The sequence below is a fragment of the Pteronotus mesoamericanus genome, unplaced genomic scaffold, assembly GCF_021234165.1.
Source record: "Pteronotus mesoamericanus isolate MK-2021 breed Mesoamerican mustached bat unplaced genomic scaffold, CSHL_Meso_final contig_94, whole genome shotgun sequence".
NCBI classification, from domain to species: Eukaryota; Metazoa; Chordata; class Mammalia; order Chiroptera; family Mormoopidae; genus Pteronotus; species Pteronotus mesoamericanus.
This window is the reverse complement of record NW_026555285.1, coordinates 8985901-9000333: the sequence shown is the minus strand read 5'-3', so window position 1 is coordinate 9000333 and position 14433 is coordinate 8985901. Positions and strand designations below refer to the sequence as shown.

The following is a 14433-nucleotide window of genomic DNA, read 5'->3' as shown; positions in this document are numbered from 1 at the left end:
TTTTGATCCAGCGATTCCCCTGCTGGGACTATACCCTGAGAACACCAAAACGCCAATACAAAAGAACCTATGCACCCCAATGTTCATAGCAGCACAATTTACAATAGCCAAGTCTTGGAAGCAACCTAAATGCCCATTAGTAGATGATTGGATCAAAAAATTATGGTACATATACACAATGGAGTACTACGCAGCAGAAAGAAAAAAGAAGTACTAAACTTTGCAACAGCATGGATGGAACTGGAGAGCATCATGCTAAGCGAAATAAGCCAGGGGGCGAAAGACAAATACCGTATGATCTCACCTATAAGCGGAACCTAACCAACAATGCAAAGATGCAAGGAAAATATGACCAGCAACATTGAAAGGAAAAGAAATCAACAGAGACAAGAGAGAAGGTGGGGGCAGAGAAGGGGAAGGGAAGGGGAAAGTCAAGGAACATAAAGTAAGGACTCATGGACAAAACCAAAGGGGAAGAGCGGTGGGAGGGAAGGTGGGAGGGGGCAAGGGAAAGAGGTGGGGGGGAGGCAGAGACAAATGTATTTAAAAAGTAAATAAAAAAAAATTAAAAAAAAATAAAGAAAAAAAATGGGCAAAGGAGCTAAATAGGCATTTCTCCAAAGAGGACATACAGGTGGCCAATAGAAAAGATGCTCAGTGTCACTAATCGTCAGGTAAATACAAATTAAAACCACAGTGAGATATCACCTTACACCTGTCAAAACGGTTATCATCAATAAATCAACAAACAACAAGTGTTGGAAAGAATGTGTAAAAACAGGAACTCTTGTGCGCTGCTGGTGGTGCATCCCTTGTGGAGAACAGTATGGAGTTTCCTTAAAAAATTAAAAATGGAACTGCCTTATGACCCAGCAATTCTACTTCTGGGAATGCATCCAAAGAAACCCAAAACATTAATTTTAAAGAATATATGCAACCCTATGTTCATTGCAGCATTATTTACAATAGCCAAGATGTGGAAGAAATCCAAGTTTCCATCAGTAGATGAGTAGATAAAGAAGCTGTGGTACAATTACACAATGGAATACTAATTGGCTGTAAAAAAGAAGGATATCCTACTTTTGTGACAGCACGGATGGACCTTGAGAGCATTATGGTAAGTGAAGTAAGCAAGTTAGAAAAAGACAAATATCATGATTTCTCTTATATGTGGAATCTAATGAACAAAAGGAACTAACAAACAAAATAGAAACAGACTCATAGATACAAAGAACAGACTGATAGCTGCAGAGGGCAAAGGTAGGGTGAAAAGGTAAAGAGATTAAGAAAAAACAGACAGACAATAGTATGGTCACTGCTAGAGAGTAGCAGATGGCAAGAGGAGGCTTGACTTTGGGTGGTGAATACACAATTCAGTATGGAGATGTATATTATAGAGTTGTACACTTGAAACCTGTATGATTTATTAACCAATGTCACCCCAATAAATTCAATAAATAAATGAATGAATGAATGAATGAATGAATGAATGAATGAAATAAAAGAGACACCACAGAGATCCCTCATCCTTCTTCATGTGAGGTGACAGCAAAAAGACGGCAATCTAAGGAGCGGTCCCTCATGAGACAGTGACTCAGCCAGTGCCTTGATCTTGGACTTCTCAACTTTCAGAACTATGGGTAATGAATTTCTATATTTTATAAGCTGCTGAATCTATGGTTTCTCTGTTACAGCAGCCCAAATGGACTAAGACAATTTCATGCAGAACATTTAAGTGGCACCCTCTGTGTAAAGAACGTCATTCAGGTCTCAGATAAAAATGTCACCTCAACATTGTTCACCCTCTCAACTCCTCCTACCAATCCCCATCACTCCTTAGATCAGTGGTCCCCAACCTTTTTGGCACCAGGGACCACTTTCGTGGAAGACATGGATTGGGGTGGAGGCATGGTGTCCAGATGATTCCAGCACATTACATTCAAGCTCACCTCCTGCTGTGTGGCCCAGTTCCTAACAGGCCCCGACTGGTATTGGTCTGTGAACCAGAGGTTGGGGACCCCTGCCTTAGACTATTATCTAGTATCTATATACTCTCTTCTATTGGTATAGTACAGATTAACTTAGACCTTTAGAATTTTAATTCTTACTAATTAAAATACACACAACCTGTGAAGCACACATGGCCTGAAATTGACATATTTAGGTGTTGGTTTACTTGTTTTTTGTTCAAAGAGAATGCAACCTTCACAACAAAGAATTATCTGGCCTCAAAAATCAGCATTGAGAAACCCTGACTTATGTGTTTCCAGACTTACAGGTAATCCTGCAGAGAGGAAATATTAGCCTGATTTTAAGGTACTGATAAAAATATATATAACTTTGGACCCTCCCTCCAGCCCCTTTCCTTTATCTTTATAAAAACACATATTTTCAGTTATATGTTGTGAATGATTTTTGCCTTTTTCTCCACATCAGCTGCCCTTGGCATGTGAGGACCACAAGAACGACCTGGGGCACGTTACCTGCTGCTCATGGAGAATCACTTGACCCTTGAGGGGATTTCCCAGGGGTGCCACTGTCACAAATGGGTGCCAAACTCCACTGGCAGTTCTTGGGAAGATGTCAAAAAAGTCCACAAAGTAGCCACTTTTCCCAGCCATATCCATAAAGTATAAGGAAACAGGATTGCATGCAACTACATAGAGAGTATTTTCCTCATTTTCTGAAATGACAAAAAAAAAAAAAAGTTAATTTTGTAATCTGTAACAGACTTTCTGACTGGTCAAGAGGTCCACTGAAAACTGAATCGTAAGACTAAGAACAGCTGGAATTCAACAGATGATTTGTAGATGGATTGATTAGGCTGAAAAGACCATGAGAAGCAATTTAGTTCCTGCTCTAAATGTAGATGGGACCACGGCTATGTATTTGAGGAAGTATTTGTTCCCGAAAGAATTCCATAACATCTCATAATAATACCATTAAATATTTAACACTTCTCAATGCAGGAAATTCTTCCTTATATGAAAGCAAAGTGCTGTGTCCTTCAATAAAGGTCTGTTTTCTCTTGTTTTATTGTTCATTTAGATAGACAAAAGCTGGTCAACATCTACCTGCTAATCTTGCATTTCCTAGATAATTACTAGATCCTCAAGCATTTCTTGCTATAAATAAGCAATTCTACAGTTTATCCTTAATTGTATGGATCTAATTTTCCAAACTTTTGTTTATCTTTTGAATATTTTTTATTATAAAATCAACATTCCTTCTCATCACACACACACACACACACACACACACAAATTTGTAACTGTGTATGGTGATGAATGTTAACTAGACTAATTGTGGTGATCACTTCACAATACAAATATCAAATTATTATGTTGTACACTTGAAACTAATATAATGTTAGATATCAATTATAACTCAATAAAAAATAAAATCTCTGGATTTTCAATCTGAGTATTTGACCAGGTCCATCTTCTGAATTCTCTGTCAGTACTTCTTCAACTGCCAAGGTCATATAGATCACAATGGATCTAATGATAATGTAGATTCTGATTTAGTAGGTCTGGGATGGGGTTTAAGAGTCAACCTTTCCAACAAGCTCCCAGGAAATGCCAGTGCTGTTGGTTTGAGTGCCTCCCTTTGGGTAGTCAGGCAATAGATTATGTTTCCTATAATCTCTATCTATGGCAAGGGATTAAGTTGCTTTTGTTTAATAAATTATATCAGCATCCCTCCTCATCCAGGTATCTATTTGACAGTGGTCATATTTTCTGAAACCCAAATTAAGACACAAAATACGAGATCTGTCTAAAATGTATCTAGCCATGTAATATGAAAAGTAGAGACATTTATTGAAGAAGATACAAGATACAAGAAACATTGTACATAGGACAATGATGCCTCAGTCCCCTTCAAAGTAGGTGCCTTGGGACACACACAGTTCTCCCAATCACCATCAGCTGCCCTGTCATATTTTCCTGAATCTCATCGATGGTCTGAAATCTCTTCCCTTTCAAAGGTGATATTAGTTTTGGAAAAAGCCAGAAGTCACAGGGTGCCTAATCTGGGTTGTAGGAGGGCTGAATCACCTGGGTGATTTGATGTTTCAGCAAAAAACTCTGCACAAGATATGATGCATGAGTAGGTGCGTTATTGTGATGAAACTGTCAATTACCAGTTGCCCATAGCTACAGGTTTCTGAATCATCTGAATAGTTTCCATGAAGAAATGTCCAAGGTTAATGAAAAATCTGATGCAGATTCATTGCTCTACTTGCTCAGTCATTTTGAATGGCCACAGAGTACACATGCTCACTCCATGGGGTCTACCACCCCCACTGACTAGTACAGTGAAGTCATTGTTCACGCATGCACATTCCAGTCCACTCCCCGTGGCTGCCAGGTTACATCAATGTTGCACAAACCATTCTTGTTATATTAACAATAGCTGGACTTTTTCCAGACAGACCTTGTATGATGAGATGTAACATTTGGAACTATCCTAGAAAAGTTGGAACATATGTATATGTATATTGTTTGTGTGTGTATGCCATGCCTACAAAGACCAAATATTATATGTAAATATATAGGAAATTTAAATAAATAGCTAACATTGATAAGAAACACAAGTTAATAGAAACTGCAGAAGAAGACATTATTTAGGAGACTGTGTGTCAGTTACAGTTCCAAATATCAGATAGAATCACATAATTTACAATTTAAGAATCTTTTTAATGTTTCCACTCTCAGCACAAATTCAATTAAACATTTACTGAGTACCTTTACACATACTATAGGAGACCAGGAATATAGTAAAAGTATTAACACAAATGTACTTAAACTTAATTGTTCTCTCATTTTGCAAGCATTAAGTGCTGTTTGGTCTTTGTATCAAACATATCTATCCATATCTATATCTATCTATATATCATCTATCAATGTCATTATCTGATTGGAACACAAGAAAATGTTTTCTCTTACAAATACAGAATAGGTAAAAAACAAAGAAACAACAAAAAACCTAGTTTACAAATGTGGACAATACTGAGATAAAGGGTTAAATTACATGTGGGACAGAAAAGTAGTTTCATCTTTTAAGGGCCAATTCTGACTAACTGGCAGCAGCTGCCTGGAATGTTTGTTCAGAATTGTGCCGCTGCGACAAGGATTAATGAGAAAGTGCTGCACCTGGTTAGTGACGCCTGCCACAGGCAGCAGGGCAGAGGGTCATGGCATGCTTATGTACACTTCCTAAATGGGAGACAAGGGTAAAGTTTAAACTATATCCATAAAATCTATACTTACTCTGTACTAACAAGAGCACTGATCTGTTACCAAAAAAACCTGTACATTTTTAAAGTGCATATTTTTATTCAACAAAGCTGATTTTAGGAATAACCAATATCCATAGAACTTATAGGAACAAAACTTGCTTATGAATGTTTGCCTAAATAATCCCCATCTCAGTCATTAGAAACTCTCTCCCTTCCCCCTGCTTTTACTTCTGTTTATACTACTTCAGTAATTGCCACTAATTGAGAAACTTCTGCCAAAAAGTACCAGGGCACGTTGCATCAATCAGTAGGTAATGGCAACAGTCCAGAAATGTAGACGCCAAAAGTTCACATCCTTTCTTTGTCATTCTTTACAATGAGAAGTTTAATGACTGCAAATTATTCCAGCCCTGCTTTCATGGTTCATGCAATCACCAAACTGGAATCCCAGCCAAAAAATCCAATGTTTCTCCGTTTTCTTTTTCCCTTCTATTTTTAGCACACGCCTGGGTGTGTTTAATTTTATGCTACAATTGTAATGAGAAACAGACATATGCATACAAACTTAGCAGTGCTTATGTGGGTTCCACAACAGTGTTTTGTTAGGTTGTTATATATAGGAAATTAGTTCTAAATTATACCTCATTGCTATCCAATCCAAGAATGACAATTACTGAGTCTATGGACTTCTTCATATCTTAAAAAAAAAAAAAGCAGTGCAGGAAGGAAAAAAATCAAATGAATAAACTGACATACCGTGTGATGTAGCAATGTCACAGATGATGTTAATTTCATCCAATGGCAACCTCCAGGAGGCACATTCTTCAGTAAAGGTTTGAGATCTTCCTTCATGTCTTTCTATTGGATACTCCTGTATGTTTATAAGTGCTGGGCCCTATAATAAAGTAGTTATTTGAGTTAAGAAATTTGGGTAGTTACTGAAATGTAGAAAATATAGTTCTTCCAAAATACAGAATTTAAATTCAAATAATCAACATCGTGATGAATCTCTTATTTTATTGATTGGCATGGTACTTATAACAATAACATAAAATTGCATTTATAAATGTTTCCACATGTACTATGTTATTTAATTTCTCACTTTATTATCTTTTTACTTATAAAATATACCAGATGTAAAATCCCATACTATTTCTCATTTCATTTCTTCCTAAGCTAAGAGCAATTTTTGAACTCCAATTATTGGGACCCAGAGAGTCCAAACCATGAGAATAATTTATAAGTCAATGAGCCCTGGCTGATGTGGCTCAGTGGATTAAGTGCCAGCCTGTGAGCCAAAGGGTCGCCAGTTCGATTCCTAGTCAGGGCATGTGCCTGGGTTTCAGACCAGGTCTCCAGTGGGGTGGCACTTGAGGGACAACCACACATTGATGTTCTCACCTCTTAAAAAAAAAATACCAATGAACCAGAGCCTGATATAAGTCCATGTAAAGAATGATTACTATGTCATCACTCAGAATGTAATGGCTAAACCTGGGTCTTGGAAATAAAATATAAAAAACGACGATTGAAATTAAAAACAACTACTGATAGTTATAAAAGGTAGAGTATTTCACACATGGTAAAATATTATTCAACAGGAACATAAGCAGAGGAAAAAAATTAATAATGTGATTGATATTTAGATATATCCTAGAAAGTTTATATATATATATATATATATGCACACACATACATACACACACACACACACACACACACACACACACACACTAGATTTTTAATGATTTACACGCCTTACAGTCAGTCCTTAATCAAATGTGTTTGCGTTAGATATTGACTATTATAGCACCCATGCTCCTCTCACCTTTTGGGGTTAGTCTGTATCAGGAGCAGGAAGACTAGAAACTACATTCTTTATACTCCTTTGCAGCAAGGGTTCTGGGTGTGATTCAGGTTCCGCCAATGAAATGCACTTGCATGAGATTTGGAAGGCACAAGAGGTAGTAGTCAACTCCCTGCAGCTGCAGTCGATAAGGAGTCTCTGACAAATGTGAGCAGATTCTATGCTCTACTGCAGGCATTGAAGAACTTGGCCCACAGGTCAAGTCCGACCCACTGGCTGCTTTTGTAAATAAAATTGTGCTGAAACTCAGACACACTCATTTGTTTAATGTTTTGTTTATGGCTGCTTTAAGTTACCATGGCAGAGTTAAATAGTTGTGATAAAATCTGTATGGCTACAAAGCCTAAAATATTTACTGCCTGATGTTTTACAACATAAGTTTGCTGATCCTTTTTTACTGTGCAGCTTTCAGCAACAGAGGTGGTGGCCAAAACAGAAACACTGATCTTGAAACTAAAAGTCCAGTGATGGCCCCTAGGTTTTTGTTCCTCCTGCCCTTTCTTATGATTTTATAAGCATCTAATTCCCTACAGAAACCCCTTTTTGCTTGAAATGCATAGGGCAACTAATAAGTGATACGCCTTCACTTTACCTTTTTACATGAAGATGAATATCATGGAGTAACTGTCCTAGGATAACACACAAGATACCTGATTCTCCTGCAGTATAGGTATCTTCTCAAGAATTCGACTGACCATTAGCAGTCACCTACCTTGAGTCCTTCAGAGGGCAGACTGGCTTGAGAGTTAGAGCAGAAATTAAATTGACTGTAAAATAACATCAGAACCAGGCATTTCTGAGCTTGTATGAATTTTATCCAGTAAAAATATATAAAAATCTGTAACATTCAATATTTCAATGAAGAAATAGTAACAACCTTTATGTCTATATGATGAGTTTCTGCTGGACACAACAGCTTTTGCATTCCATTTCTTGACTGGCCAATTGTCCAGTAGCCCATGAATGTCTGCTCAGGCAGAGGTAATCTGTCAAGAGTGATTTGAAAAGTAAACATACCTTCTTGTTTCCAAGTCACAGGAAACATAATGAGCCATCTATTATCAATTACACAAATAAATGTGAAGAATGGTTCACTAAGAATTTGTTTTCACTTTATTAAAAGAGCCTATAAAACCATGTTTATTTAGAATACACTTTAAGAAGATTCCACATTTCAAAAACTCAGAAGGTAAAGTACTATTCTGTTTTTACCTTAATGATAAATATAATTGATTACACATTTTTTTTATTGAATTGGTAAAATATTTAGCAATTTGACATCTAAATTCCTAGTAGAGCATAGAGAAGATTTAGGGAAAAAAAAAAAAGGAGCAATCTATCAACTTTCATTATATTCTCTTAAATTTGGAATCAAATAGTAAATGGTATACAATACTACCAGTCACATGTTTGTAAGTTGTAGAGGACAAGTTTCAAAGACTCTATTTTAGCACCTTAATTTTTTTTTTTTACTTTCAACTGAAATAGTATATACAATAAGATTCACATAAATGTGTCGCTTAGTCCTAAACATATCAGTACCCAAAGCAGTACTTAAAGAAACAGAGCATCGCCAGCACCCAGTAAGCCCCTCAGGACCACTTGGGTCATTACACTCCCCAAGGGGGCTCCTGACCTGATTTCTAGTGGAATTATTCTGTGTTCAGATTCCGTTTTTATTTAAAATCACTTTTAAATAAAGTGACTTACCAAAATACATATGGCAATGCTAAAGTATAAAATCACAGATAACTTTTTAAGGATAAAGCCTTCATTTTAAAATCATACTATCTTTTCTTTGAATCTTTAAAAAGGAACTATTAATTTGACATTTAATTCATTATTCTTATATTAATTCTTATTCTATGATAAGGTAAACAATGATTCAAATTTCTTTGAAAATAATGCACATGTAGCTATAAATTGAAATGCATGCTTGGAATGAATTTGATCATAAAAAGAGTACATGTTTATATTTAGAAATCATTTTCTTTTCAGTAAGAGTAGACTGACACAATATTTCCATATGCTTAATAAGACCATGTAAAGCTCTGCATAAAATAACAGATTCAAGCATTCCGGTAGACTATGCTCTCTGGCCCTTTGGAATATTTATGAGTAACACAAAATGAAAGGAATTTACATTGAAATTCTTTGACACCATCTGACATAATCTCTTAAAAGGAAGTAGGTGTTTTTGTACCTATCATTGTCTTCAAATATCGAAGGAGATAAATGAAGTAAGAAGACACACCTAATTTCCCTTTAGCATAGGAGGCATAGTACAATAAAAGGCTGGAGACCTGGGTTCTAGTTTTAGGTTGTGTTTTTTTATCAGCTAGCTCTGCAGACTTTGGAGAGGAAAAGTTGTCTTATATCTCTGAGTGCTAATTTCTTCCTTTGTGAAATCAAGGGGAAGATCTGCAAGGTTTCTTGGAGCTTGGAGGGCCTCTGGTAATAACTGAAGTGAGTAGAGTGGTGTCTGATAGATTCAGTAGTCTCGCATTACCTGGTGTTCTGGAGTGAAAATAGAGCAATCAAAATGAAAATATCTATACCTACCAACAGTATAGGTACCCTGAAAGACAGGCATGCTTTATTAATTAGCTTGTAATAAGAAGTTCTAGATACATCCCATTCTTTGAAGACAACAGAAACAGTTACACAGTTTGAAATTTAATTATGTTTCTAAACAGGCAGAGAACTGCCTAATAAAAATGATCTTTGATTGATAGGTTAATATGTAGCCTAACTTCGTTGATATATCCTTTAATAATCACAAAAATATCATACAGATGCTCAAAACAAAACTCATTTCATCCATTTGAGAAAAAAGTAACTTTATCCAGCATCTAGATTTTACTGACACTTCCAGGGATGTTCATTCAATCTGGTTGAAACTTGCCAACTCATTCTAAGTAACGGTCATGGAAATTACAGCCTGCCTGGGTTCCATCTAAAAGTAGCACTAACTTGTTGGCAGGGTAGAGGAAGGACCTTCAGGTACCCCTTACAGAATCTATTCCAGAAGCACATGAGATGTCATGCATGGGCACTCACAATTACAACTAAAAGACACATTTGCAAAGTGTTCTGGAGTTGCACAATCAAAATGGCTCCATCCAGTTCCTTGGTAACATGAAGTGTTGCTTCCAGACTTTTCCAGTGGGCTCCAGGCTGGCCAACTGAAGTAAACCAAAGCCCCTCATTTATTTTCCACTACTAAGCCCTCCTAATAAGCTGTGGAAAAATTTGATGGTCACTAGCTCTTTCCCCTTCAATAAGTTAGTAGTCAGGGGAAAAGAGAAGTGCTAAAATTGGATACATGAGCAAGCTTTGAATTTGAGGTATAGTCAAGATTAATTTGGGGGGAACGTTAAACTAATAACCAGTTAGCAAAACATCCTATATTCCATTATTAAAACATGTCATCCAACTCTGACCAGACATAAGTAGTTATACCTGATTGGATTGAAACCACAATGGTATTTTCCATGGTTTTAAGATCCTGTCCCTTGTTTTGTTTAACTTTGTTAAAGTTCAAGCAGGAATGGTGTCTGGATTTAATTTTAAAGGGGAGGAGGATGAATTTAAGGTCTATAAATAGCACTACTTTTTATCTTCGATGTCATTCATGGATTTATGTTTTCTTAAAACAATGAAGTATTTTAATTCATATGTTGTGATGTTTCTTAATCCTTTGTGGAAGTATTAACAAAGATCTGGAAGTAAAAATTTTAACTATGAAAATGGTGACTACTAAAATAATGACTCAGGTCAAATTACAGCACTTGCACAGTTACAGAAAGAAAAAAGTGTTGTTGTTTTTTTAAAACATGCATAACATAAGGCATATGGACACCAAAGTCAAGTAGTATATTCTGAATGACATGCAAAGGATTTGTCTAAAATTGTTTCCATAAAGAGGTGAGCTGGGGTTTTAAAAAGTATGTCCTAGCAAATTTCTGCCTTCTCTGAACATTTGCCAGTACTATTTCTGGAATATGAAAGAAACACATGAAAAAGATTTGGATCTTTCTAGCGGCATTATGTAATTGGAAGTTGTTGACATACCTATTATCAGCAATTCCTAAAACATTTCCTTACCACAAGAACTACTAATTTTCATGGGAATAATGGAACTCTTCAGGGTAGTTCCATCAACTGTCAAAAACTTACAATTGCTACCATTTTTGAGGAGAAAAAGAACAACTCCAATTTTAGCAGACTTCACTCATTCCTAATGTTTTAAATCTAACCTCTAGTACAAATTAAGGTGAATTGTCCAACTGAGTTTATTGGGGCCTGAAGAGAATAATCTAGACAAATATTTCCACCTTTGGCTCTTACCCCTTCCTCTCACACTATAGCCAGCTTATGCCTTTGCCACCTCAAATGGCTACTTGCTAGTCCTGAACATGCTATGCATGGTCATACTTCCACAAGGCCATTACTTCTGTCTAGAATTCCTTTGTGCTATTGCCTCTTTCATGAAATCCTCATTCTTAAAGCCCAGTTCACATATCACTTCCCTTTGCATCCCTCTTCCATACTTCTCTCTGGGAAGAATGCACCTTGTTCTTCTGGGGTACCATGTAAATTTGCACTCTTGAGATAGAGTTCTATGTAATTGGGAGTTTTCAAATTTGTGATCTGATAGAGAATAAAAGTTCCAGAGATCAAGGACACATGTAAATTTAGGAAATCCCTCATATTTTCATTTAAAACAAAATTTTAAAAAACCTAGCACACCAAATTAAGAAAATAGTAAATCCTCTTTAAACCCTTTAAATTAGTAATAATGGATGGGTATTACTATTCCTAATTAACCTCCCTTGTTTACTAGAAACTACTGAATCTCCCTCCCCTATAGTCTCACATATTGCTGGTAAATTAATTTTACTGCAAATGATATGCACACAATGAGGATGTGTATGTTGTTCCTTTCTGCAGTTGGTTCTGCATTTAGACATGTGGCTTTCACTCTATAACTTAGACCTGTGCACCTCTGTCACATAAACCCTGTCAAGGTCACAGAAATAAAGAGTCATTTGGATGCATGAGATAGAAAAAGATTTGGGGAATTTGCTATATTATTCTTGGCTGACACTTTTCAAATCCAACCCCCAGCATCCAGAAGGGCACTGCAGTCCAGTGTTGTTGCCTGGCGTCCTCCATCCAAGCAGATGTCGTCAGCTTGCTCCACACCTCTGGTTTGCCTCCTCCTCACAGAAGCTGCCAGACTACAATTCTGGAGCCTGTATCTCCTCTGTCTCATCTTCAAGTTTCACTGCAAAAGCTTCTCTTTTTCTGCCATCTGCTTTACTAACCACATTTAAGTATTTTTGAATCTTAAGTTCTTTCTTTATAATTATCCACATCAAAAATGACTGGAGCTAAAACTCTTCCAGTTGGAAATTTTCCCAGGGAGGGGGAAAAAGTCTGTATTTTTACAAGAAGGACTTACACAATGAGGTAACCCTACTGTAAATCTAGCTTTGAATATAACATTGCATAACAAGGTTGATAGTTTATATGTTGTCCCAACTAGAATGTTAATTCACTGGGGGTAAGGCTGACATCTCACTCAGTTGAATCTATGGCACTCAGAGTCTATCAGTTTTGCCACCTAACACTGATGTCCCTCTTCATTCTCACAGTGACAATGTAAGCCCCGATTATTCATCGCACGGATTCCTTTAGCTGTGCCCAATGGGTCTTCCTGCCTTTAGTTTTGCTGCCTTTCAGTTTATCATCTTTAGAAAACCAAAAGGGGCCTTTCTAAATTATGAATCTGACCATGATACAATCTGGTTCAAAATTTTTCTATGGTTCCCCCAACTCTTCTCACCTCTTTAGCCTCACCACACAGCATGTACTCACTTAATCCTTAATTTTTGTCACTAAACTATCTGCAATTTCCAAAATGCACAATGCCCTCTTAAAACTCTGCTTGAAGGGTTTCTCTCCCTTGTCTGCCTGGAGAACCCCTAGTAATCCTTGAAAGATTCAGGTTGGTTGTCCTCCCTGACTCTCTTCCAGGGCAGAAGGCAGTAATCCTCATCTTCGCTCTGTCTTGCGTGGCTCTCACATGATGCAAATCACTCTATACTTGAGTGCTTTCCCAATTAACTGTGACCTCCTTGAAAGTAGGTATTGAGCCTTCCTCACCTTTATATTCCTGAATCCCTACCTAGTGTTTACCATAAAAGGGCTCAACAGTGTTTGTTAAATGAGTAAAAGCTTGGTTACACCAGAACTGCCAACACCTTACCTGCTTGTTTCTCACCTCTACGACAAGTTGCAAAACACCACAGCAAATTTTCCCCATTGCATCCTGACTACATGATTCTCAACCAGTGACACAATCTACTTTGCAGGTGCATCTGAAAGAGTTAGCTACAGGTGGGGTTTGGGGATTTCTAATCAGCCAGGTGATAGGCTTTCACAAAGTACCACAAATGCCTAACAGATCAAGGTTAATTCTGCGAGATTGTTTAAGATGAGTATAAAAGATTCATAGATCTTGGCATTTTCTATGCATATTGGGTATATTTAAAAAAAATTTTCTATCCTCATTAAAGTTGCTGAAAGCAAATGAAATGGCTATTTCATGAAGCTACTTCATAATATACCAAAAGAATATGGGACCAAGACTATGAAACTTTAAAACCTAACACCACTTTTCTACTTATATTTCTGAGATGTCACAATGGACACCTTATTATATTTGAAAACTAAGAGCTCTTTTATGAAGTAAAAGGAAATCATCATACAGAGTGGAACTGCACACCTTAGAACTCCATGACCAATATCATGAACTTATTTGTAAAAAATAAGAATACAAAAGGAAAATTATAGCATAAAATAGTTTAGAAAATGGAAAGAGAGGCACAAAACTTTAAGAAGAGTCTTAAAATTTAATGGGGCAAACAGTAAATGGATAGTCATTTCTTTTTCCAAAGATAAGCCAAATGAAATTCCTCAAAAGAGAGATTCTGGCTGGGAACGTTCTTTTTAATGCCTCTGGTACTTTGGAGACCCTATGGTTGGTCTTGGGCAGTGAAGCTGCAGCTGCTATTGATGTTCCAATTACACAAATAAATCTTTAACATAGAAAACCCATTCTACACAGATGCCCTTTCAAAGACACATTCGACATAGATGAAGCTGTTCTGTCTGCAAACATGCACACCTAGTACTCCTCTAAAGAGAAAGATCAATTCTAAACATGACTGTGTAATACACACTGCAATGAGATACTAACATCTCTTCTTACAGGAAAACACAATCTCAGCTACTTTCATTTGGGAGTTCTATTAAA

The 14433-nt window shown here is 36.8% G+C and overlaps 1 protein-coding gene across 2 annotated transcripts in view; it reads right to left on the bottom strand.

The window, feature by feature from the left end:
• The window catches only part of VWA8 (von Willebrand factor A domain containing 8), a 390182-nt gene that overhangs the window by 148133 nt on the left and 227616 nt on the right, over window positions 1-14433 (bottom strand). For both annotated transcript variants that reach the window (XM_054586385.1, XM_054586386.1), the window contains exons 27-29: window positions 7987-8095; window positions 5999-6137; window positions 2484-2683 (exon numbers count right to left, since the gene is read on the bottom strand). In XM_054586385.1, the coding sequence (XP_054442360.1) occupies window positions 2484-2683; window positions 5999-6137; window positions 7987-8095 (448 nt within the window). The remainder of the gene's footprint in view (window positions 1-2483; window positions 2684-5998; window positions 6138-7986; window positions 8096-14433) is intronic.